Below are 22,433 nucleotides of genomic sequence, written 5' to 3' on the forward strand. Positions count from 1 at the left end.
TTTTTAATCCCCCCTACATGCTTTTAAGCTTAGACACCTTCTTAAGACTTGCTGACGGATCTCACTTACTCAGCCAGCATCCTCACTAGCTGATGCAAAGCCCTGGCAAACTTGCTGCTATCCTGTCAGGACTGAAGACCCAACAGAAGACGAAGTATCGTTGATCAGATCACTGAGCCTGAATCAAACGTGCCTTCCCTCTGACCTGGGAAGCATCTGGCAGATTTTCCGTAGGCTGTCTGGGGAAGAGGATGCCTCCAAGAGGCAGCCTTGTGTGGGAGCACAGTTACCGATTAAAGCACACATTTCCTAGCTGGAGTTTGATAAGAGCCCTTCAGGAGTTGTATGATGTAAAATGTCTTTGTATTGGGTTACATTTCCTTAACCTTGTTTATCCGTGGGCTTGTTCATATGTCTACATATGAATAATCTGGATATGTCTATTGGATTTCAGGCAGAAGGACCTCTGATGCTTAAAAATCCTGAATTTAACTGCATGGTGATTGATACGGAACGTGTTTTGTCTCGTCACGCTCCACTTCGAGCTCTATACATGCACAAAATCAGTTGTAAAGGGCCGTGAAACCGCAGCGTAGAAGAAGCTTCTGTTTGTTTATTTCTTGTTCCGTTGCTGTTTGCTGCATAACTGATCATCTTTGCCATCATGACCACTTCTAAAATGCGGCTTGTGATTGCGTGCCCACGTGCCTGGAGAGTCAAAAGAAACTGGGACTGTAGTGGCAAAACACCTCTCTTGGTTTTCCTCCAGTAGAGGAATCTTTGCGAAGGGGATGGCAGATGGGAGAGGGGGTTGTAGAGAAGGCCCTACCCAAGGCTGGAGCCTTCATCTCTTTCTGCAAACGGCAGATCCATCCTGTGTGCTGTTGGCTTTGTTAGTGGAGTCTGTTCTGCAATGGATGCTCACTTCGTACACGTGTGACTCGGAGCTGTTGTGTTTGTACAGGTGACAGAAACGGGGCTAGTTATCCCAGTTTCTCCTCTCCTTGCACTGCTGTATTTCTTACTCATTCAAATCAGTTACCGCTGCTGGCTTCTCACCATCTCAGCCGTGACTTCGCTTGCAGGTGAAGCAGCTTTTCTCTTGGAAATTCAAGTGAAACTTCTGCTAGAGAATTCCCTTGGTAGCAGGACCCAAAATGCAGTTCAGTATCATGAGAGAGACTGGTTTTTCTTTCGAGGTCTGCATGTAGTTAAACTGCAGCTGCCTAATATTCACGCAGAGGGAAACGGCCTAGTGTGTAGAAGGTGCCCTCCTTCAGTTGCTGCTTTGATCATTGGAGCTGTGGATTCAGAAAAGCTTCCTTTAGCACACACGTGTTTTTAATAAGCGTGTTGTGCTAAAGAGACCAAACCTAACTCTCGTAGAGAAGGTGTTCCTGCTAATACAGAACCATAGATTTCACTGGGCCTTCACTAATTTTCCCTTTGCCTCCTAGTTGGACGTGAAGTTCCCACCACTCGAATGGCCTGCTGTTCCTTTATCTCATTCCTACGGGTTAGTTCAAGACGCAACACACAACAGAAACAAGGGAAACGCTCTGCTAGGCCTCAAAACGGATTGAGGCATCTGATTTTTGTCACTTTTGGTATCTCCTTTCCCCTTCAACCTGACACCTTCTTGTTTTTGTTGAACTTCTGGGCCTCACTCAAAAGGGATAAAGTTCCTTTTAGTCCTGCCCGAAGAGATGCAGTGGCTGCCTGGAACAGCATTGGCAGATCAGCACCAATAACGAAGGAAACAAGAAAGGAGATCTCGTGAGACAAGTAACAAAATGAGACAAAGAACCATTCATGGTCTAAAGCTTTGCATAAAACCAGCTGAGCCCAGGGGGCGGGAGGGAAAACGGACATGTAGAGAGAACACCACCGTGGTTTTTTTCTCAGAACTTCTGCGTCTTTAAAAAGTGTGGCTGAGCTCACTAGGCGACTTCCTAGTACCTGACCAAGAGGCAGATTCACTGTGTTAAACGGCGAATCTGCAGTAATGGAAAAGGAGGAAACTGTTTGGAAAGGTAAGGTTGAAGGAGGCAGACTTCAAGGAACAAGACACTTGGAAATGGGATCGTAAAAGGAATGATTACTGGAGATATGGGTGTGAAGATAAAGGTTGATGCAAGTGCCTTGAGAAGAGCTGGGTGTTGGCAGGCAGACCTTCTGTAGGAATCTGCTTTGAAAGGAGTATCTTAGGCCTGAATCGGTAAAATGGGAATACGTTCACGACATACATACACGTCACTTCACAGTTTACAAACTTAATCTCAAAGTAGGAGCCAAACCGAATCTGAAACTGCCCAACTCTGAGACGATCCATAATTTCTCCCACAGTTGTGTCCCGTGCCTTGCTATTCTGGATTAATTGATTTAAAACGCTGGTTTTAGTCAGCTGTACTCTGGGTGGATACCTGTTACCTCACCGCTTCCCTTCCGGGGAAAAGGAATTGAGCATGTTCCCTGTTGTCTTGTCCCCTAGTTCCTCTCCTGTGTTGTGTTATGTTTTCCCAACATGTTTCCAATCAGTTCCGTCCTTCTCAGCCTACTTTTGATAGCACTAACACTTCTTTTTGTTGCCAAGTCCCTGCTCCCGGCCCCTCTGTTCACCCAAGGAAAAAGGCCACCTTTGTGCAGCTGAGAAGCCCAGGATGGTACCTCTGCAGTCGGGGTACATTTGATCTGTCAAATCCAACCTTTAAAACTGAGTATTCCTCATAGAGGTGGGAAGATTTCAAGTACGTTCAAGGCTGCTGTTCCCATCAGTTGACCTTCAGGCCTTTAACCATAGACCAGCAGCCTCATGAGTTGCCTTTTTAGGTTTCTTTCCCCTCCCGGTTGCTTTAGTGTGTTGGCTTGTGAAGTTTTTCATGGGAAGTAGAATTTGTCCTGCTTTGAATAAGCAGTTCCAAAGCCGCTAGGTTATTTTATTATTTAGAAGGGCAATAAAAAAGATCGATATTATTGCCTTGTACGTAACAGTACAACTTAAGCTTTTCTTTGGCTTTCTCAGCGTGGCGAGTCTTTTATACAGCCATATTCCGGAGCCTGTGCTTTTGTGCAGTTGTGGGCATATTTTCTTTGGATAATAAATAATAACACCGGCTTTTGAACTCAAAGCATAAAATGTAGATGTACATAGTTTGTAAAGGTATGACTGCGGCAGGGGCACAGCTCACTTCAATGTTAGATTGTAAATGCAGTCGTTTCAACAAGTCGAAATGGCCAGATTTGTGCTGCAAATTTTATCAGTGCTGTTCTACTGAAGGTGATTACTTCTGGCAAATCCTGAAAATGGTCTTTATCATCTTGTTCTGTGAAAAAACCTGGTGAAGGCTAAATAATTAAGCTCATTATTGAAAACCTGGTTAGTATGGTTGCAAAATCACTCATCCGCCAGATTAATAATTGAGATTAACTTTTTGCCCAGGCTATCTAAATTTCTTTGTGTGAAGGATAATGGGAACCACAGGAGTCATACTGCTGGGAATGACATGTCTGATTTGAAACCTGATAGTTGAAATAATTAATTGGTAACTAGACAGCTGTTTAACCCAAGGGCAAGTTCAGATGTCTGGCACTGTAGCGCCGCAGTGATTTCTGGTTTTGCCCAAGCTCTTAAGGGCTGTAAGTATTCCATTCTCAAGCGAATTAATAGGTGTTATATACCTAGCTCTAGCCTCTTGGGCTTCTGATATTCCCTTCCTATTATACAAAGACAAAGACCTCCCTGGCATAGGAAGGTGAGAGGGGAAAAATTGCAGGTCCCCTTCCCCTTCCCCTTCCCCTCCCCTCCCCTCCCCTCCCCTCCCCTCCCCTCCCCTCCCCTCCCCTCCCCTCCCCTCCCCTCCCCTCCCCTCCCCTCCCCTCCCCTCCCCTCCCCTCCCCTCCCCTCCCCTCCCCTCCCCTCCCCTCCCCTCCCCTCCCCTCCCCTCCCCTCCCCTCCCCTCCCCTCCCCTCCCCTCCCCTCCCCTCCCCTCCCCTCCCCTCCCCTCCCCTCCCCTCCCCTCCCCTCCCCTCCCCTCCCCTCCCCTCCCCTCCCTTCTCCTCCCCTCCCCTCCCCTCCCTTCTCCTCCCCTCCCCTCCCCTCCCCTCCCCTCCCCTCCCCTCCCTTCTCCTCCCCTCCCCTCCCCTCCCCTCCCTTCTCCTCCCCTCCCCTCCCCTCCCCTCCCTTCTCCTCCCCTCCCCTCCCCTCCCCTCCCTTCTCCTCCCCTCCCCTCCCCTCCCTTCTCCTCCCAATTTGATTTTCATTGGGTCAAGTTAAGCTTTTGTGCTTTGGGTAGGAGTGAAAGAACTCCATGCTGTTTTACAGTGGCTCCTTAGGGAGAGCAGCACACAGTGGGTGAGGATGTTCTCAGTTGTCTTAGATGACCATGGGCCGCTGGTGAATAGCTGCCCTCTAATACTTCTAAGGGATATCAGTTATTTGCACACAAAATTGCACAGATGCTCTTCTGAGACTGACACACTGAACCGAGCACCTGATTAATGTTGTCTTTTCTTGGGTTTTTTTGTGTGTGTGTTTTTTTTTCTTTTTTCTCTGTTGCCTGCCTTCCTTCTTTTCCTGCTTAACCCAGAAAAACTGATTGAGGGACTCAAATCTCCTGAGACTGCGCTTCTGCTCCCTGATATCCTGCCTCTCGCTGACCCCTTCGGTAGCACGTCAGACGCTGTGAATGGTAAAAATAAACTCAGGGCGCCTCCTCCCTCTGTCTTTCATGGCATGTCCTGTCCCGCATGATAACTCTGCGTGTTTACCCCCACCGGGCTCTCAAAACAGCTGCTGATGGCGGTGAAACGCAACGTGATAAGAAGTTATGGATTACGCTGAGACAAATCTGCTTTTTTCCTGTGAGACTAGCATGTGAACAGTAAAGACCGGGTATTTGCATTGAAAATATATACTTAAAGCTTTGGCATAATAACATGGCATGGTTGTGCCTTGTGTGTTCTTCTGGTCTTGGTAGAAAAAAGTTAATTGCTGACTGAAGGAGAAGATGCAAAAAAAAAAAAATGCATGTTCATTAATCTCTCTCAGGTTGACCAATTGGGCCATTTCTGGTACTAGCGTTTGAGCGCGTCCTTATTCTTTAGTTTGGCTTCTTGGTGATTACTGTGAGGAAGAGACCCAGAGAGGCGTTGTACCTGGCTGTGACAGTTATCTTCCATGTCTCTCCCCCTCCCTCTCATGGTTTCTATAAAAACGAATCCTTCTGTCCAGCCTTTGTAAACATCTCCTTTTATATCCCCATAACGGACATCAACATCAGCCGACACTGAGGGCTGGTGTTTTCAATAAGATGTTGCCACTGTGCACGCAAAATGAAAAAAAATGTCCCACGTCTTGGCTTTTTACAAGCTTAATTGGGAATATGCAAAGGGCTCCACAGTAGGTATTTTAATGATTTGCTACTTCTAATGCAAGAGGACTTCTTAAAGGTCAGTGTTTTCCTTCTGCTGGAAAAGGATCTTGCAAACGCTTGTAGCTGTTTGCCCAGCCCCAGGCGTTCTGCTTAGCTGCAGGGCCTGCTCCGTTAACCTCCCGTTCCAGCCCCTGCGTCTTTCCAATTGGCCTTGCACAAATTAAAATGCATAAATAAATAACACAGAAAAACTCAAACCCAACAAATGCTTAATGTGTTACAGTCTTCCCTTGTTATTAAATTAACGTTGGTCTAACGTTGGCTCCTGTATTTGCCAGCGTAGCTGACGCGTATTAAAGGGTCACTAGAGGATTCAGACAACTGCCGCCTTAGTTCCTGCTTGTGCTGTGTCTTGCAAACTAACCTCTGGCTTCTTCTCTGCTCTGGTGTGTTGCGCGTTTGGAAAGGAAAACCCGATGTAGCTGTTGAGAGTCTCATACCGGGCCTCGAGGCTCCGTTGCCCCAACGCCTTGTGTCACAGACTGAGTCGGTTGCCTCCAACAGAACAGGTTGGTGAGGCAGGAGGGGTGTTGGGTGGGGGGGGGAAATGCATCGTACCGGTGCGGGCTGTGTAAATCAGAAAGCGCTGTCTGCTTGAACGTAAGCATCTCCGCTGCTTTTCCCGCCAGTGTAAACTAGGCTTGCGTGTCTTGTAAGCGGATGCTGCATGGTTCCCTGAAAGTCGAGGATGCTCGTCTCCTTGTGAGGAACGGTCTGGTATTCCTTCAGCCCGCCGTTACAGACCTGTAGGTGCCAGAGCATTGCTCCGATGAAGGGCTTTTGAAATCTGGAGCAGTCTCTGGTTTTCATCTGTTCCATCGGGTAGTAAGCAGTGCGTGTCCCTTCTTAATGTGCAGGCCTTGGTCTGGCCGCTGCTGCAGCAGATGGACTCCACCTCTCCTCAGAGGTCGCTTGCGAAACAGGCAGCGTGCTTTGTTTTGCCAGAGAGTCCCCGCAACTCTTTCCCTCTCTGTGCTCCCTTTCACTCCCCCTACTTTAACCTGTCTCTTATGTGGGATTTTGCTGTTGCACGCTCAGCTTTAGGGGGTAGTTAGCCCCAGGGAATGTGTTATATGTTGCTAAAGGTGTTGGGAATCCCTCTACCCTCACTGCAGAGCAGTAAGGAATGGTTTTCCAGCACAAAAAATGGTATCTTTTGTGCTGGCTTTGCATCAAAGCTCTGTTTGTACACTAAGCAGCCAGGAACAGGAATGTGAGAATATGAACTTAACGGTGTTTGTGTCCTGTTTAATGCTACCGTGCGGCCTCTGGATGCTAACCTGGATTCAGACTCTCTCACCGGGGAAGACTCTCTGCTTGACTGTTCTCTGCTTTCTAACCCTGCCGCTGACCTCTTGGATGAGTTCGCTCCCGTAGCTTTCGCAGCTCAACCTCACAAAGGTAAACTGGCCCTCTGTCTCTAACACCCGATCAGTCCTGGGACGCGGTCTTTAGCTATCGTGAAGCGAAGCTGATGCTGGTTTACACAAACAGGTGCCCTGACCTGTGTTCTGGTGGTGGGTTGTTTTTTTTTTTTTCTTCCCTCCTTTTTCCTCCAAGCCATTGTTCTGTTTTCTTCCCAAGCTGGTGAAACTCGGAATGCGTGCTGAAGTACTAAGGGGAAAAAGTATTCATCTTGACTGTAAAGACAGAAGGTTTGACAGGATTGGTGGCATATTCCATGAGACGGGGATACGGGAGAAGGGTTACAGTAGGCTTAAAGGGCAGGCTTTTGTAGGCAGCCCTTCTCGAGGTTTGTAAGTGAATGCACGCTGGCTTTGCTTTTTGCACGTGGGATTTAAGACCTGGTTTTACGCTGCGTTATTAATTCTGGAAGGGGGGGCTGATAATCATCTATACTGGTGTCACAAGCTTTTGAAACGAGAGGAGTTTTTCGGGTTTGTTTTGTTTTTTGGTTTTGTTTTTTTTTGGTTTGCTAGAGTTAGCGTCCGAGGCACAGGACTGAGCGCCTTCAGATCTAGAAAATGTTTTCCTTTTCAGTGGTTATCAGGATTCGGTGGTTTCAGTGGTTCTTGGGTCAAACTGCAGTGTCGCAGCAAATAGGAATGAAAGTGTAAGTGCACTATCCAACTGCGAAAAGGAACAGTTTCAGAATAACAGAAAAAAAGGCAGAGCTGAAGAGGAGAAGCAGACAGCGTGCGGCCATACCGCCGAGCTGCACGTCAGCCCTCGCAGTACGGCGGTATTTGAGCTTGAATGGAATTGTGGAAACACCGCGCAGTCATCAGAGTTCTGTTCTCTTTCCACTAACAAGCAAGAGCGGAGGACCCTGGGAGGCTGGGTCCTAACTCAGATGGTGCTTTATTTATTTTATTTTATTTTATTTTATTTTTCCCCGCTCCGCAGAGCATCCAGCTGAAATCTGGGCCCTCTCCATGCCGCGTGGCTGGAGCGGTGGCACTGGAGTAGTTTGAAGGGCTATCAGCTGGAGTGCGACTCGCACGTGAATTTTCCCCGCTCTGTTCTTGCGCGTCCCAGTTAGGAGCTAAAGCAGTTGTGAGCAGTTCACGTCTCCCTGGGGGACAATGCCGAATGTTAGGGGACGGCTCTCACGTCAGCCAAGCTTATGGATGTTGGGTAGTACACATACACCTGGGGGGCGAGAGGGAAGACCCGGGAGTTCTGTGCTATTTATTGCCTTGGAGAGAGGCCCAGAGCACAAGTGCCAACTACTGGGTGCCCCTGGATGGTGGGTTTTGGTTAGCTCATTTGGTAAGTATCCCTATAGCGACAGAAAACGATCTGTCCTCGGAGGAATCGCTGTACAAACAGTCTGTAATCAATTTTTACACTTGATGGCACTTCAGAACGAGTTTGTGTTTTTCATGGAGCTTTTGGGTTTAAACAAGCAGTTGTTCTAATTGCTCATTGCTATAATACGTTTCCATGCCACTTTATTTTGAGGAAATGGCTGGAAATGTCTGTCGAGCAGTTATTACTCCATGTCTGGAATGTAGCAAAGCCAAAACATTGTTGGTGTGACTTAATGAGGAAATGAATTAGCAGGCTCCTCCATGGCTTCTCCCAGGCTGCCCCGCTGTTCCCTTTGGGATGAGGAAGGCTCACGTTTGACGAGGAAAATGAGACTTCGGTTAGTGGGGCAGGGGGCCAAATTATTAAAAGCTTCCGAAATTCATTTGTGCCTTCTTTTCAAACCCTGCTTTTACGGCTCTGGCTGTGGTCGTTAACCGTACATCCGACTCGATCTTTTCTTTTTGTTTGCTTTGTTTAGCCAGTCCTGGCTTTGGTGACGTAAAGCATCCACGGGGCAGATGGTGTCCATGGGTATAATCAGCCTGTGGAGCTGCAAGTTCCCAGTGGGGCCAGGGGGACGTGGAGAAGCAGACACGGCCTGGGCAGGGACTGATGCTCCAGCCACGCCGTAGCAGCCTTTCTGTTGTCCTTTACTAAGCTGTTTTCTGGCCTCTGCCTTTTTGCTCAGCCTTCAGGATTTCTTAATTTGCATTTGCTGAATACAGCCCCAAGCCGCACGTATGCGCGAGGGGAGAATTTTGCTGCTCACGGTGGGTATGTAGTCACCGAGGCGAGCTCAAACACTTTTTGTCGCGGTTTCGGCCGGATTGGCCGATCAGAACGACAGATGGGCCCCCCCCACTCCTCAGAGAAGAGAGGAAGGGAGAAGGAGATTTATGAGTTTAGAAAAAGAACTAAACTACTTTAATAAATAAGAAAATAGTAAATAATAATAGAATAATAAAAATAAAAAAGTATACAAAATATACAAAATCGTATCCAGCTCCCAGGATGACGATCGCGTCACCAGCGGACACAGGGAAAGTCCCAGACTGGAGTCAGCGACGGACAGGAGCTGAATTCCGGAACTAGAGTCAGGAATGCTCGGATCGGGATCAAAGGCAGACGAACAGGGTCCTCCTCAGACGTCGGCCATTGAAGAAAGAGCGAGCCAGAGCCCCCTTTGATCCCTCAGCTTTTGCACTGAGCGTGAGGCAGATGGGATGGAATACCCAGTTTTGGGTCCGCTGTCCCGTCGGCTCCTCCCTGCAGGTGGGACCCCTCTGCGCGTCTCCGCTTCCGACCCTCCAACGGGGCAAGCGGCGCAGTTAGCCGGCCTTGGTTGTTAGAGCGATAAGTCTAAGCAAGAGCCTCTGCGCGCACCGTTCCTTGGTACGATCAGGTCTCACCCCTCTGAGAGCAAACGGTTTCTGAACAACGTGCTGTTGATTTCAGACTTCAGTCAGGTAGAAGGGGCCCAGCTAAAAAGTAAAATTACAAATCAGAAAATTGCTTCTGTTTTACCTCAAATCAGGACACCTTTGAAGGAGTTTTGCCCGAACAGGGACACTCGCCAGCCTTTCTCGCTCCTTAGGAAAGACAGTCTGTAACTGGGCAGTGCTCCCTCAGCAGCTGCTTGTACAGCAAACAGAGCTACGAGCAGCTGCGTGTATAAATGGAGGGAAGCGGAGATAGCACGCGTGCGAAGGCTTCCAGGTAGGTTGAGAAGAGCCACAAATAAATAACTCCAGAGACGGAGCGATAACAAGATGAGACTTTCGGTTAAGCTGTAAACATCTTTGTGTTTTCGACACTTTACATGCTAGTCTTCTATAAAACTTGTGGGGGTTTTTCGGGGTCTGATCCTCTAGCGGACAGCGTATTTCCACAAGTGGTTTCTTGCGTCATCTCACACAAAACCGCTTCGCATGTCTGTCAGCTCTAGGTAAAGAGCTATTATTCATGATAGGAGTCACAGGAACGTTCCTGTTCCTTGGAAACCATCGACTCGTACATGTCCTTGCTGGGCTTTCAGAAATATTTCACGTAGTAATTGAGGGCCTTGTTTTGGAAGGTATTTTAGGTGTCTAAAGTAACAAATAACGTGAAAGTCCCTAAAGGTATGTAATTGCCTGATAAGGCAGATAAAAGTCTCATCTACTGTGGAGGCTGTTGGAAGTGCCTCCCCCCAGGTGTCTAACTGCAGTTGATGTGGTTTGAAATCGATGGAATTATGTGCCAGAGCTGCTCTGGGGGCCTTTAACAAACAAACAAAAAAATCTCTCTCGGTATCTAGTTACATCTTCAGGCATTTAAACTCCTTGGAAATCTGACTTCATATTGCACTACTTGTTTTATCGCTCTAGGTGAAAGCTCAGGGGTTTTGTTTTGTCTCACGTACATGACTGGAATTTCTTCCGTGTTATTTTTTCCCAGCCCTTTTCTTCTCCCTGTGCGCGGGAGCCGGTAACCGGAGAGCCAGACTGCGCTCCCAAACCGTACTAATATCTGCCAGCCGCGGGGTGATGACAGAGGACACCTTCTGTCCTTGGGAACTTAAGCCCCAGGCTTTTAGCGCAGTTTTGAACTATGCCAATGGTTAAGCCTTCGTATTGGCCGAATTTTATTCTGGTTCTCACGACGCGGCTTGCTTTTTGGTTTGTTTCTACGCGCCCCCTCCACTTCTGTATTTAATTGGCTCTCTTACTTCTTGCCTTCTTTACCAAACACTTACCGACTTTATTTCACCTTTTAAATGAAACTCCTGCTTCTAAACCCTGTCTCTGAAGACGTAAAGATATTCTAACACTTTTTTAGCAATTCTAACCAGCCTTCTCTGCTATCTTTGCTTCTTTTCCCTTTTGCTGTTTCTCCTTTACGCTGCAGAAGATACTAACCTGATATCAGGCTTTGATGCTCCTGAGGGCTCTGAAAAAGTGACGGAAGATGAGTTTGACCCCATTCCAGTGTTGATATCCAAAAATTCACAAGGTAAGCCAGGATTCGGGGGTGAAAAATGCAAGGAAAAAAGGAGAAGTTCTGGGGCAGTGGTGCTGCAGCACGTGTGAAGTGTCAAACTGTAAACCGTAGGATACGGTCATTGGAGTATTCAGTGAGCTTAGTCTGCCTCTGATTTACGCTGGCCTTGACATTTCTCTAAATGCTTTGTGAGAAGGTTGCGTGTCCAAAAAGATAAGAGACATGCAAGCCTCTTTAGGTCCCACGCAGTAATTTCTACCAGTCTGCCAGGCAGGCCACAAATTCCTGTAGCTGAAGCGCGACGGAGAGTTGCCTCCTCTGACATTCTTATTTACTGTTCAAGCCAATGGAAGGAGGTCCTTTGACTTGGCATGAGGTGCAAGAAAGGGAGGTGATGATGATCCTCTATAACTCTGAAACTCGGGCTGAAAGTGAGGGGTGTTTTTTCCCCTTCCGACTCGTGTCTTTCAAAGGCGCTTGTGGGAACTAAGCGTGAGAAGTTTGGTAGATGGTACCCACCTCCTTCGAAGAACTCGGAGCAGTCAGAACCCTTAGGACAGAGCCTGGAAAGTTTCTCCTTTTACAGTATTCCTGTAACCTAGTTCACATTAATGTGGGATCTCTGCAAACGGTTTCAGTCTTACGCAGGGTCAAGTCTAAGAAGCAGCACTGGTTCCTTAACAGCAGTAACGGCGCTGCGTTCCGTAACCCTTGTAGGGAGAAAAATAGGCAGCGTGTCGCAGTCTGGTCAGTCAAATAGGTGTTCTCCCTGCAGTCAGGCCGTTGAAAAGTTTTTATTACAACTTTTAATATGCGAGCATAGGTTTAAAAACCTACTCCAGGGCTCACTTTTTTTTTGGTTTTTTTGTTTTTTTGTTTTTTTTTTTTAGTTTGGTAGAATTTTTTTCAACTTCCCTAACTCCCGTTTGTGTTTACAGCAGGAGCGTCCTGTACGCCTGCTCTGCATCTAATGCTAGCTTTCAAAGACTGACGCCCGTTAGAAAAAGTTGTCAGATGTTAGAAACTCTACCCCTGCTCAAAGTCAGAAAGTCGGGCCAAGACAGGCTACCTCAAGTAAAGAGGAGCATCTTCCCGTCAGTATCAAAGCACCAGTTGTAGAAAGCCACCTGATAATTCAAGGAGAGCTGAGCGATCTGGCAACTCAAAGATGCTCTTAAAACAGCAACTCATTTTCAAGATTTAAAACTCTGAACAGCCCCTTCTGTAGTAGGCTGTGGGAGTTCTTGTAATTGCTTTATAGATCCTTTAGGAAGGACGCAATTCTGCAGCTTGGATGTGAAACTTGGGAAAAAGAACTGGTCGGGAGAGATGTGCGGGCTGCTGCGGTGTTTGTCTCTGCAAGCTGGGGTGGCGGGAGGGGGGAAGAGCGAGCCGGGGAATGTTGTTGCTATTGTGCTGCAAGTTAACGAGAGAGCTCGAGCAAATTTCCTGTTTTGCTTCGACTTTTTTCTTTCTTGCTTGCTCTTGAACATCTGAAACTGTCGTGTGTGTGTGTGTCCTATTCAATACTGAATTCCTATCTCTCGCACTTTCAGGTGGGCATTCTAGAAACAACAGTGGAAGCTCTGAGTCCAGTCTTCCCAACATAGCCAGGTCTTTACTGCTGGTGGATCAGCTCATAGACCTGTAGCAGTGACACAGTAGCAGACGCAGTTTCTGTAACGTACCTAATACTCTGTTTTCATTTCCAGAAGAGTTACCTTCAGTTGTGGTTCTTTTGGGCTTCTTTTTTTTTTTTCTTTCTTTTTCCTTAATTAAAAGAAAAACTAATCTGCCACCGGGAGACTAGTCACCCACCCTTCTCCCTGTCTTCCCATGCCCTGGGAAAGATTCCCTCTTGGTTCTCCAGGTAGTCCTCTCTAAAGCTGGTAAAAAAAAAAACCATTGTGGTTCCTTCTGCACCTGTCTTTGCTAGCCCACGTCTAAAGGGAGCACCGTCCTTAGCCGCCCCGCTGAGATGTACACGTAGCGCCATGGAAAGCCTAACTGTAAATGAATTAATAATCGTAGCTGATGTATGATCCCTGCGTACAACAGACTCCTTTCTCCTTAGAGTAGTGCGTGAACAACTGTGTTTCAATCTTTGCATTTGTGTTTTTGGGTTTGGTTTTTGTTTTGTTCCTGTTTTCTGATGAATGGGCAGGAGGAAGGGGACAGGTGAAATCGGTAGGGACCTCCCTCTCCTGCGGAATCCAGGTTTTAGGGGAGCTGATGTTTCTAAATTGCCAGGATAATGCTTCAGAGGAGGAGAAAGCACCGCGTTCCTCTGAAGTAGTCTTGCCTAGTACCGCTGGCGATGGTGCAGATGAAGAGAGTTTTCCGGACTGCCCCCAGCTAATGGTTTGCTGTTTAACAATCCTGCTTGTGAATGAACTGCGCTTCCTTGGGGAAGGGGGGGGGAAAAAAAAAAGAAAAAAAAAAAGAAAAAAAAACCAAACCAGATTGTTAAAGCTGCAAAAGTGACCCGAAGTGAAATATAACAAGGTTTTGAACCAAATACATACGAATACGGCTGTGACTAGCATTTTGTTGACCTTTTTTTGGATGAAAAGGGCATTGTGGCAGCAGCAGATGTATTTTCTGTGGCTTCTTTTCTGTGTTTGACTGGAAAAAAGAAAAGCCCCCCCCAACCTACTGTAAATTGTGTATGAAACAAATTGTCCTCCGGTTGTTTTGTCTATTTTTAATCATGGTTTTAGTCAAGCATCTGGTATCTGTTCTGGGTTCCCCGTTTTCCCTTGTAACTGCATATAGTGCAAACCAGTTAAGTATGGAACCATTTGTTTCAGTAGACAAAGATTACCGTGGACTTTATTCCGCTCCTCGGTCTTTGTGGAACAAGCATGCACTTGGTTCAGATGGTTTGAAGTAAGTGCCGCTACAACGTGATGGGTTTTGCCTTTTCTTTTTCCCTTCACATGCTTAGTTTGTCAACTAGCTGGATACACTAAACTTGTTTTCATTGGCTTACGGCCACGGAGTCCGGAATTTCTACCTTGTGTTTGAAAGCTCTTTCTGAACAGAAGGACTCTTCCTCGGTAGTGGAATAATTAATAGCTTACCGCTAACCTTGTGTATGTGTATGTAGCCGTATTAGTAAAAGTGCAGTTTCCCCCGTGTGAAAGTACGAACGACTGAACCGTGTATGTACTGACCTCTTGCTAAGAAGGAAAGAAATCAAAGTCCGTGACTACTCCTTTCCTATCTCCAGTCTCTCCGCTATTCCCCCGCCCCGACACTTAGTTTAACAAATTCTGTACATAGAACTACCATTGATTGTGTCTGCTCTACGTTACTCTTCTTTTAAAACCTACACTTAATAATAAAAGTATTGCTTAAGTGTGTTGTATCATTACATGTGTATACTGCACTTTCCAAGAGAAGCTTTACATGAGAACTATGGAAATGACCTTAGTAAAATTGTGGATAGAACTTTATTATTTTTTTGTTTTATATTCCTAAAGCACAGGCAAGCTGGACTGGAAAACATGAAGACACTATAGATAGAAAGTTATTGTATAGTCAGATACTGAGATTATATGAAAAGAGAATGGATTTTAAAAAGTAACCATCTACTGTATATTAGAAACAAAGATTTCTGTGAATTAAAGTACTTTTAAAGAATGTTTAAGATTTTAAATCTAATGGCACTTGTTCAAGGGTTCTGGAAAAAATTATAAATGCGCTGGGTTGTTAATAATGCTATTAAATAAGCGGATGTGAATGTTTATTTTATTGCTTTTTCAAGGAGCTATTCATGGATCCGGGTGGGAAATACGATACGCTGGAAGCATACGTTTTTAGAGATGCCCGTTATCTAGACCTCCTTCATCAGAAAATATTTGCCGCTTATTTGCAGAATGAATGGAAAAGGCGAGAGAGATAAAATGAGTGGATATTTGGGATTGATTGTAAGCTCTCCGAAAAACGTGAATGTTCTAAAGGCATTAGGTTAGTGTTGGTGTGCTGCTCAAAAATGGAGTAGTTTGTGTGGAAGCTGCTGCCGTGAAGGAACAAACTGAACTTTCACCCAGCGCCCGGATGGGAGGTGTTTGGTGCCCGACATTCGCAAAGTGGTGTAAGAGTGTGCGTTTCTTACAGCCGTGGCTGGAGCCTTGTTTGAAGCCACGGGAGATGGTTCTGTTCTCTTTTAAGGGTCGGGGGGTCAGGTGCTGTTAAGTAACAGACTACAAACCTACGGTCAGCAAAATCATGGCGGAGGGGTTCTCCCTCTGCCCAGCGTGTGCTGTTTGTTCACGTCGGGGTGACAGAGGAGCTGTTCTGCCCTAACAGGCTGGAGCTCGTAGTAGTGTTCTTGGCATTAACTATTTTGATGTATCCTCCCAATGAGGATACTACAAACGCAACCCCGGTACACAAAGCAATTTCCTTTCGAGTCAAGTTTGTGCTTTGGGTGCAAGAATAAACTCTGGGTTTTGGGGTGGCGAGGTGTTAAAAGGAATAGTGGGAACTTCAGTGTTGGCCCTTGTTTCCTCTGAGGGATGTTGGGTTTTGAACTGCCCCTACCTTTGGAAATCTCCCCAGTTCATCTTTTAACCGGAGGAGCTCAAGTGTCACACCCACAATTCGGAGATGGGCGGGTTTGTGTTGTTTCTGACTGTATCCACTGTGTCGAGAGCATCTGTCCCAAAACCAGAAGGTGCAGCTTCCTGAATTCGAGTTGTCCAAGTCTTCACGGGGTTCCCTGGGCCTTGGCCAAGTATGAAGGACTTGGCCAGGGTTGCGGGCGCTGTGCAGCCTGCCGGAGAAGTCTGAGATAGGTGAAGAATCTTAGCCCTGATGGCTTTGTGACAGACCTTCTGCATCCTCGCACAGCCCACCTAACACAGCCCGGTGCAGCTTGAGCGAATCTGTGTAGAGCAAAATTATTTTTAGAGAGGCTTCCTGCGAACGAATGATGATGGCATTCTTCAGCCTGAAAGTTCGCAGGTTATTGCCTCCAGTGGCTTTCCAATTAAAAATTGATGGGAAAAAAAAAATAAATATGTTATTGCAATGAAATTTCAGATGCAATTCAGACCAAAGACAGAGTTCAGCAGGTTTTGGAGTATCCAAGCAAACCTAAAATGTGGAGCATATGGGTCTCTGACTACAGAAAATGTCATCAAGCGTACGGCGTGCTGCGCTAGCCTCCGCACGGAGTAAATTATTTCCTTTTTAGCCAATCCATTTTCTAGTTGGAGAACTTTCATGGGAATCAGTCGGAGTTGGGGAGCAGCTGGCATGGGTGTGGGGGAAGCCAGAGTGTGACACGGGAGAGCGCTCTGATGACCGGGGCTGGTGGGTCAGCTCGAGTACCGATCCCTGGGCGAGAGGAGTTCCCGTGGCTTCTTTGCTGAGCTGTGTGGGTGCCGCACACGGGAACTGCATCGGCTCCAGCAGGAAACATAGATTTGAGGGGGAGAAAGTAAAAAGGTTTTCTTCGTATTTTTTTTTTTTTGTTCCTGTGTAGTCTTTATTTCTGTAACTCGAAAGCTGTGCCCTGGGGACGGTCGTGCCTGCGCATGGGAGCACGGACGCCACGCACGCAGCATCAGATCTCAGTGTTCCTGGAGAGGAGGGTGGCGTTCTTTGGCTGGGGTTGTTTGAAGGACATTACTGAGGCATGAGACTTGTGCTCCTGCCCTTCACAGGAGGAAGTTCAGCCCCTAGAAACTCGCCTTATGTTTTTCTTAGGTGGCCACAGGCTGCCTCTTAAAAATTACTTGCACGCGTAACAGTTGGCTTGTGCACGGTACAACTGAAGCAAAAACCAAAGGATGCTGTTAGTCCCCAGGTGGGTGGTCTTGTTCATAAACTGCTGGAACGTGGTGGGCAGTTGGTGCGTTTAACACCTGCCCTGTCTCACTTTGCGTGGCGCAAATGACTGTACAGGCGTGCCAAAACCGGAACGTTAAATTCCTTACCTTCTGGAAGCGGAGAGCCCTAGATCTGCTCCCGGATCTGCCGCTGTGCAGTGACTTTGGGCACAAACGCTTCGTTCTGCTGTCGGGATGGTTGTCCGGTGGCACAGCCGTGGTGGTGTTGGCCTTTGGTGTTCTGCTTTGATGCCTCCTCACCGAAAGCACTGGGCGGGCTGCCTCTGTGTTTGTGTTTAATGATCTTGCCTCTAGGAATCGGTGTGCAAGGAAAACTGCCGCTGTTTCAAGAATGAAGGAATGAGAAGTCTTTTGACCCTTTTTAAATGCTAAACTAGTAATTTTGCATACTAGGAATTGTGCTGATTTTTAGCTGCCTGTTACCACACGTTGAGACTTTCCCGACTTTGGCTTTGTGAAATCACAGTTATTTAGTGGAAGAGCAGCTTTAGACTCTAGGAACGCCTCTGTCTCCCCCCATGTTCTTGTTTTGGGCTCTGCTCCATCACCCTGGTGACGGCTCTGCCTCCTTGCAGCCCCCCGTAATAGGGGGAGTAAATCTTGTACAGCTTTCCTGACAGTTACTTCAGCGCACCGTTTTCCTTAAAAGAGGGGGGAACTGGATGTGTCGGTGCTGTAAGTCGGGGATAAATGGTCTTTTCTTCGGGTTGCTCTCTGGATACGCGCAGGGTGTATTCCTGGGGTACCCAGTAATAAGTATTTTTATTACAAAGGTTCTCCCTGCAGAAAAGGGAGCCTGAGTATAGTTTAGAAATTGTTTCTTTAGTACGTATATCTCACCCTGGAATAATAAAAAAAAATACAAACGTTGTACAGGGGTAGGGAGAAACATTACCTATGAATTCAGGCTTCTATAAAGATTTTATGCTGTAAAGCTTGCAGCTGTTAGGAGTACGTATGTGTTAAAACTGAGCATTAATTGAACACGTGAGGGATGCTTCCCTGTGAAGTAACACACAGCTCTCGGGAGTCCGGAGGAGGAGGGGACCAGAGAGGCAGCTGCCCCTTGGCGGTGCCCGTCTTGGCGCGGGCAGCCGTTAGGAAACGCCGCCTCTGTGAAAGAGGCGTCTCTCTTTGCATGAGGGGTTGTGGCTGCTTTATGTGTTGATTCACGCAAACCATCTGCCTGTATCTTTTCAGGCCTCTTGCACAGTGTGCCCTTGGCGTGAACGGGAGCCGAGTCATCACGGAGAAGGGGCAGGGCTTCAAACAAAAAGGCCCTGTCTTAGTTTGACGAGATTTGTCCTTTACCCTCATGCTGTCACCAGCTCGGGAAGTGACCCTTTCTCTCCTTTGCTGTAATACAGAAAAGAACTGCCATGCCTTTTCATGTCAGTCGGTCCCTCGAGCGCTTCATTCTCACTGGTCTCTAATCTCAGACCTGCTGAAGCATCCCTCGGCGCTGGATAACTTCGATTCTCTGTCCTCCTAAAAGCGGTGTAGCATACGCCTCTGAAACACTCCCCTACGAAGCCGGTAGCTATGGCTGCTTACGGGAACGCACTGACCTCGTCTCGCGAGCTCTAACCTGACCCGTACACAAAGGAGTCTGGGTTTTTTTGGTTTGATTGCACATTTCAGTGTCTGAGCGCAGCCGTTTAACATACGAGATTAACAGCTGTGAGAGCAGATGTCTAAGCCACTGTCTAGTTAGACGTGCACCCAGGTGTTAGCTAAAGGAAAACGCTGGGATAATGTTGTCTTCCTTGTTGCAGTGATGCTGCCACAGCTCCTTCTGGGACTGTCCTCTTGCTTTCTGCAAAAGGAAATAAACAGGGAAGCTGAGAACATGGGAAAGAAAAGGTGCCTGAGATAGTTACTGTGGGGTGGCGCCTGGAAGCCAGGTCTTCCGCTTTCAACATGAGAAAAATAGAGCATGGGAATGTAGACGGCGCTCCTCTCTTGTCAGGAAATCCCCACGCGTCTTGGGTAACGCACTGCGTTTTAGTATCCCTGGGCCTGTTTCCGTTGTTTTCAAATCGTCAGGGTGCTTCCCTTCTTGCTGTATTGCCCAGCAGCTCTGAGCGAGAGCAGCTCCTAACTGAACCAGTTCCTACTGAAGCGTCGCTTCATCTTCCCTCCCAGAGTAATTCACAGCTCCTGTATGTCCCGTAGCGAGGGAGAAAACTGCTTCCAAGCACGCTTGGTGCCCTTCTCGCTTACGATGGGCAGAGAGAGGAGAAAGCATTAGAAGAAGTAATTTTTCTGAAAACAGAGCGTGCTGCCTGTCGTACAGTGCCTCCCAGTTCAGAGAAGCATGCTGCTCCCGTCTTAAGCAAACGGGCTTATATCCATCCTGCCCACCCTTCTCTTGCTCTGTCCTGAATGGCACCGCTCACCTGAACGGAGACACCTACTAACGCAAGTAACTCTTTAAAAAGACGGTTCTGAGCAAATGACTTGTTTGCGCTGTTCTTGTGAAAAGCGGGTCATTGGTTTGCACTGGCACGATATTCACCGTGATCGATGCCTTTTCCCTTTCCTTGTTTTCCTGTACGCTGTATTTCAGTAAGGAACGGGGTAATTGAGAGGCGTTTGCGCCATGTGGCAACCGGTCTTGCTCTGCTTCAGCCTGTATTCGCAAAAACCTCACAATGACACCTGGTAAATATATAACCAACCTCCTGGAAGAAGCAGCCACCGTAGTCGTACTGTTCCTGTAATCCGAGATTAGCATCTAAGGTTAAAGCGTTGCTGACAACACAGGCTTCAGGAAAGACAGACAGTATTTTTGTAGAGTAACTTATAAAATGTTCACATACCGACACTGTCTTTATTTAGCAGTGTAATGTATCTAAGTTAATAGTTTCCCAATAAATACTGATTTTGATGCCTAACGAATGACTGCTGTGTCTTTAATTGCGAGGAGCGGCTGCGGATGGGTTAGCTTGCCTACGTGTACAGACTCGACCGAGAAACCGTGCCTTGCGGGCTGTGGTGGGTGTGCAAACGTGACCGATTAACCTGGGCAGAGGTTGGACACGATGATGCTATTTTGCCGCAGGAGGGTTGGGTTGGGTAGTGCCCCGCTTGCCCATCGCTCAGTGGGTACCAAACCACCTCCTTTACTCTCCTTGTTCTGCCTGCAATTCATTCTGCTTAGTTTTCACGTGCCTTTTTCCTATCCTCTTGCTAACATGGGTACAATGACATACTCCTAAGCTGCCAATAGTTCTTTGAAGGTAAGATATCTTCTGTTCTGTCTGTGTGAGTCGTAAGGCAAAACCAACCCCATCTTGGGCTCTTGTAACTGGAGAAGAGCAGAATAGCAAGCCTCTCCCTGCCACTGTCTTGTTACGCTAACACAGAGAATAGCCGGGTCGTTATAATTATGTTAGATACTTTGATTTGAAGTCATGGTTATTTTTTAAAATAATTCGTCTCGCAGTGGTTTAAAATGATGCTGCCATAGTTACCGGGGTTCATTAAAAGCTATAGGCTGACCTTCGTTCTTTGAAACGTGTATGTTATTTGAGCAGATTGTAGGGCATCCCTGTGTGTTTTACAGGCCCGAGTGTAATTCCACGTATCCGTGGGATGGCTCTCAGAAATAGAGGCTACGCCAGTCTGTCTGCTTGTAGGGCAGTCAATAAGCAACTGCGCAGAACGAAATGGCAAAAACTGTCTGTTTGCTGGAGCCTCCCGCCCGGCAGCAGCGTTATGAAGTGAAAACCTCTCCCGTGCTGGTGGTTGTCGTGGGTGGCAGAGAAGACCTTGTGGAATGGTGCTGAGAGAATGCTGGGTGTGCCCATTCGTGTGTCGAACATCTTCCATCTCTCTCTCAAAACTAGTATTTGTGGTGTCCCCAAGCTGTGAGGCAGTGCCGAGTTGCGTGTCAGTTTGTGTGTTGTAAATACTCCCCCTGGCATTTTTGATTTTATTTTATTTGCCCTCCCTCTCCTTCCCATTTTCCATGCGTGATGGTGGTTTAAATCTGAACAGCATGATATTTCTTGTTTGATAAGTACCTTTCATTCTTATCATGACTAAGGAGATGGAGCTTGTTAAGTAACACTCTTCTCTTGCATTTTTAGGTCTGCAGAGGGATCCAGCCCTTTTTCCAGTTGTAGCTCTCGAACTCTCTAGAGGACCTTCCGGCAATGATGGACTTGCTTTGTACAAGGGTCAGTCTGAGACACTGAAAACGCAGCACAACGCAGAGTCAGACTACTTAGCAAGAGATGGTCCTTCAAGCAACAGCTCCTTCTACAGCAGTGAAGGAGAGGGGACAGACCACGAAGGAGATATTTTGGATTGCAGCGGGTCCAGGCCTTTACTGATGGATTCGGAAGAGGAGGAGGAAACCTGCAAGCTGTGCGCAGGGTCCCCGCAGTCTGCGCCCCGGGAAAGACGCGAGGCCTCCAAAGAAGATCCCCACTCCCAGTCTTCCCAGAGTAGAGCGGGGGAGATGCTGTTCCCTTCCTTCCAGTCACACACCGGGGAGGTTTTTAACGAACCGGATGTTTTCGCCACGGCTCCTTTCCGAAGCTCGAGAAAAGTGCCTGATGAGGTGGATGTCTTTACCAAAGCTCCTTTTATCTCCAAGGGCAACGTGGCTCACAGACATCCAGAAGAAGCAGATGTATTTCTGAGAGCTCCTTTCACTAAAAAGAAAAGCATGGAAGAGTTGACTTCCCATAGTATGTCTAAGGAACCGTTCGCACCACCTGTTTTCCTAAGTCAAGGAGGTGATGTCCAGCACAGAGCTAACCCGATGTTCCCAAGTCTGGATTCAGCAATGTGTGGGTCCGTGGCCTCAGTGAGATCTCAGTATTCCTCTGCCGGGTTTACCCAGCCAAGCAATCTTCATCCCTCATCTGTAAGAGCTGTGGAGACCCAGGAGAACGTCCCTTCTAAAGGTGTGCTGCAAGAGCAGGCTGGCATTCCCGGTGAGAGAAGCCAAGGAGGACACGCGCTGCCCCAGGAAGCGGTGCTGGGCTCCGTGGTTAACCAGCCTTTCCGTCCACAATCTTTGTCAAAATATTCCCGTCACTACAGTCCGGAAGATGGGCAGGGTCTCGAAGTCAAGCCCATAGCTGCTTATAAAGTGGTTTCTCAGACCAACAGACAGGCGATATCAGGATCTGTCTCGGTTGCCCCTCTGTCTTCCAGGACTACAGAGCTGCCCGGCGGGGATCCGTTTGCTTCCGCACCCTTTCCTTCCAAAGCGGGAAAGCAAAAGCCTTAATCTGCTGTGAGCTGGGAGGGGTGCTTCCCACAGGACCGCCTCTCACAGGACCTTGAACCTCTTAGTTGAAATGAATGACATAGCGAGAGAGATATATATATATATATAAAAAATAATTATTATTTTTTGGTCAGAACT

At 47.4% G+C, this 22,433-nt stretch overlaps 1 protein-coding gene across 5 annotated transcripts in view; it reads left to right on the top strand.

Annotated features, from left to right (window-relative positions):
• Nucleotides 1-22,433, top strand: part of AAK1 (AP2 associated kinase 1) — an 84,297-nt gene extending 61,864 nt beyond the window's left edge. For 2 of the 5 annotated variants that reach the window (XM_074563701.1, XM_074563702.1), the window contains 2 exons: nt 11,094-11,198; nt 12,743-14,847. In XM_074563701.1, coding sequence (XP_074419802.1) covers nt 11,094-11,198; nt 12,743-12,837 — 200 coding nt within the window. In that variant the 3' untranslated portion in view covers nt 12,838-14,847. Of the gene's footprint in view, nt 1-4,586; nt 4,689-5,839; nt 5,942-6,722; nt 6,834-11,093; nt 11,199-12,742; nt 14,848-21,141 lie in introns of those variants that run through there. The other 3 variants (XM_074563698.1, XM_074563699.1, XM_074563700.1) reach the window with 2 other exon arrangements.

Source organism: Larus michahellis, chromosome 20 (genome assembly GCF_964199755.1).
Source record: "Larus michahellis chromosome 20, bLarMic1.1, whole genome shotgun sequence".
In the NCBI taxonomy this organism is placed as follows: Eukaryota; Metazoa; Chordata; class Aves; order Charadriiformes; family Laridae; genus Larus; species Larus michahellis.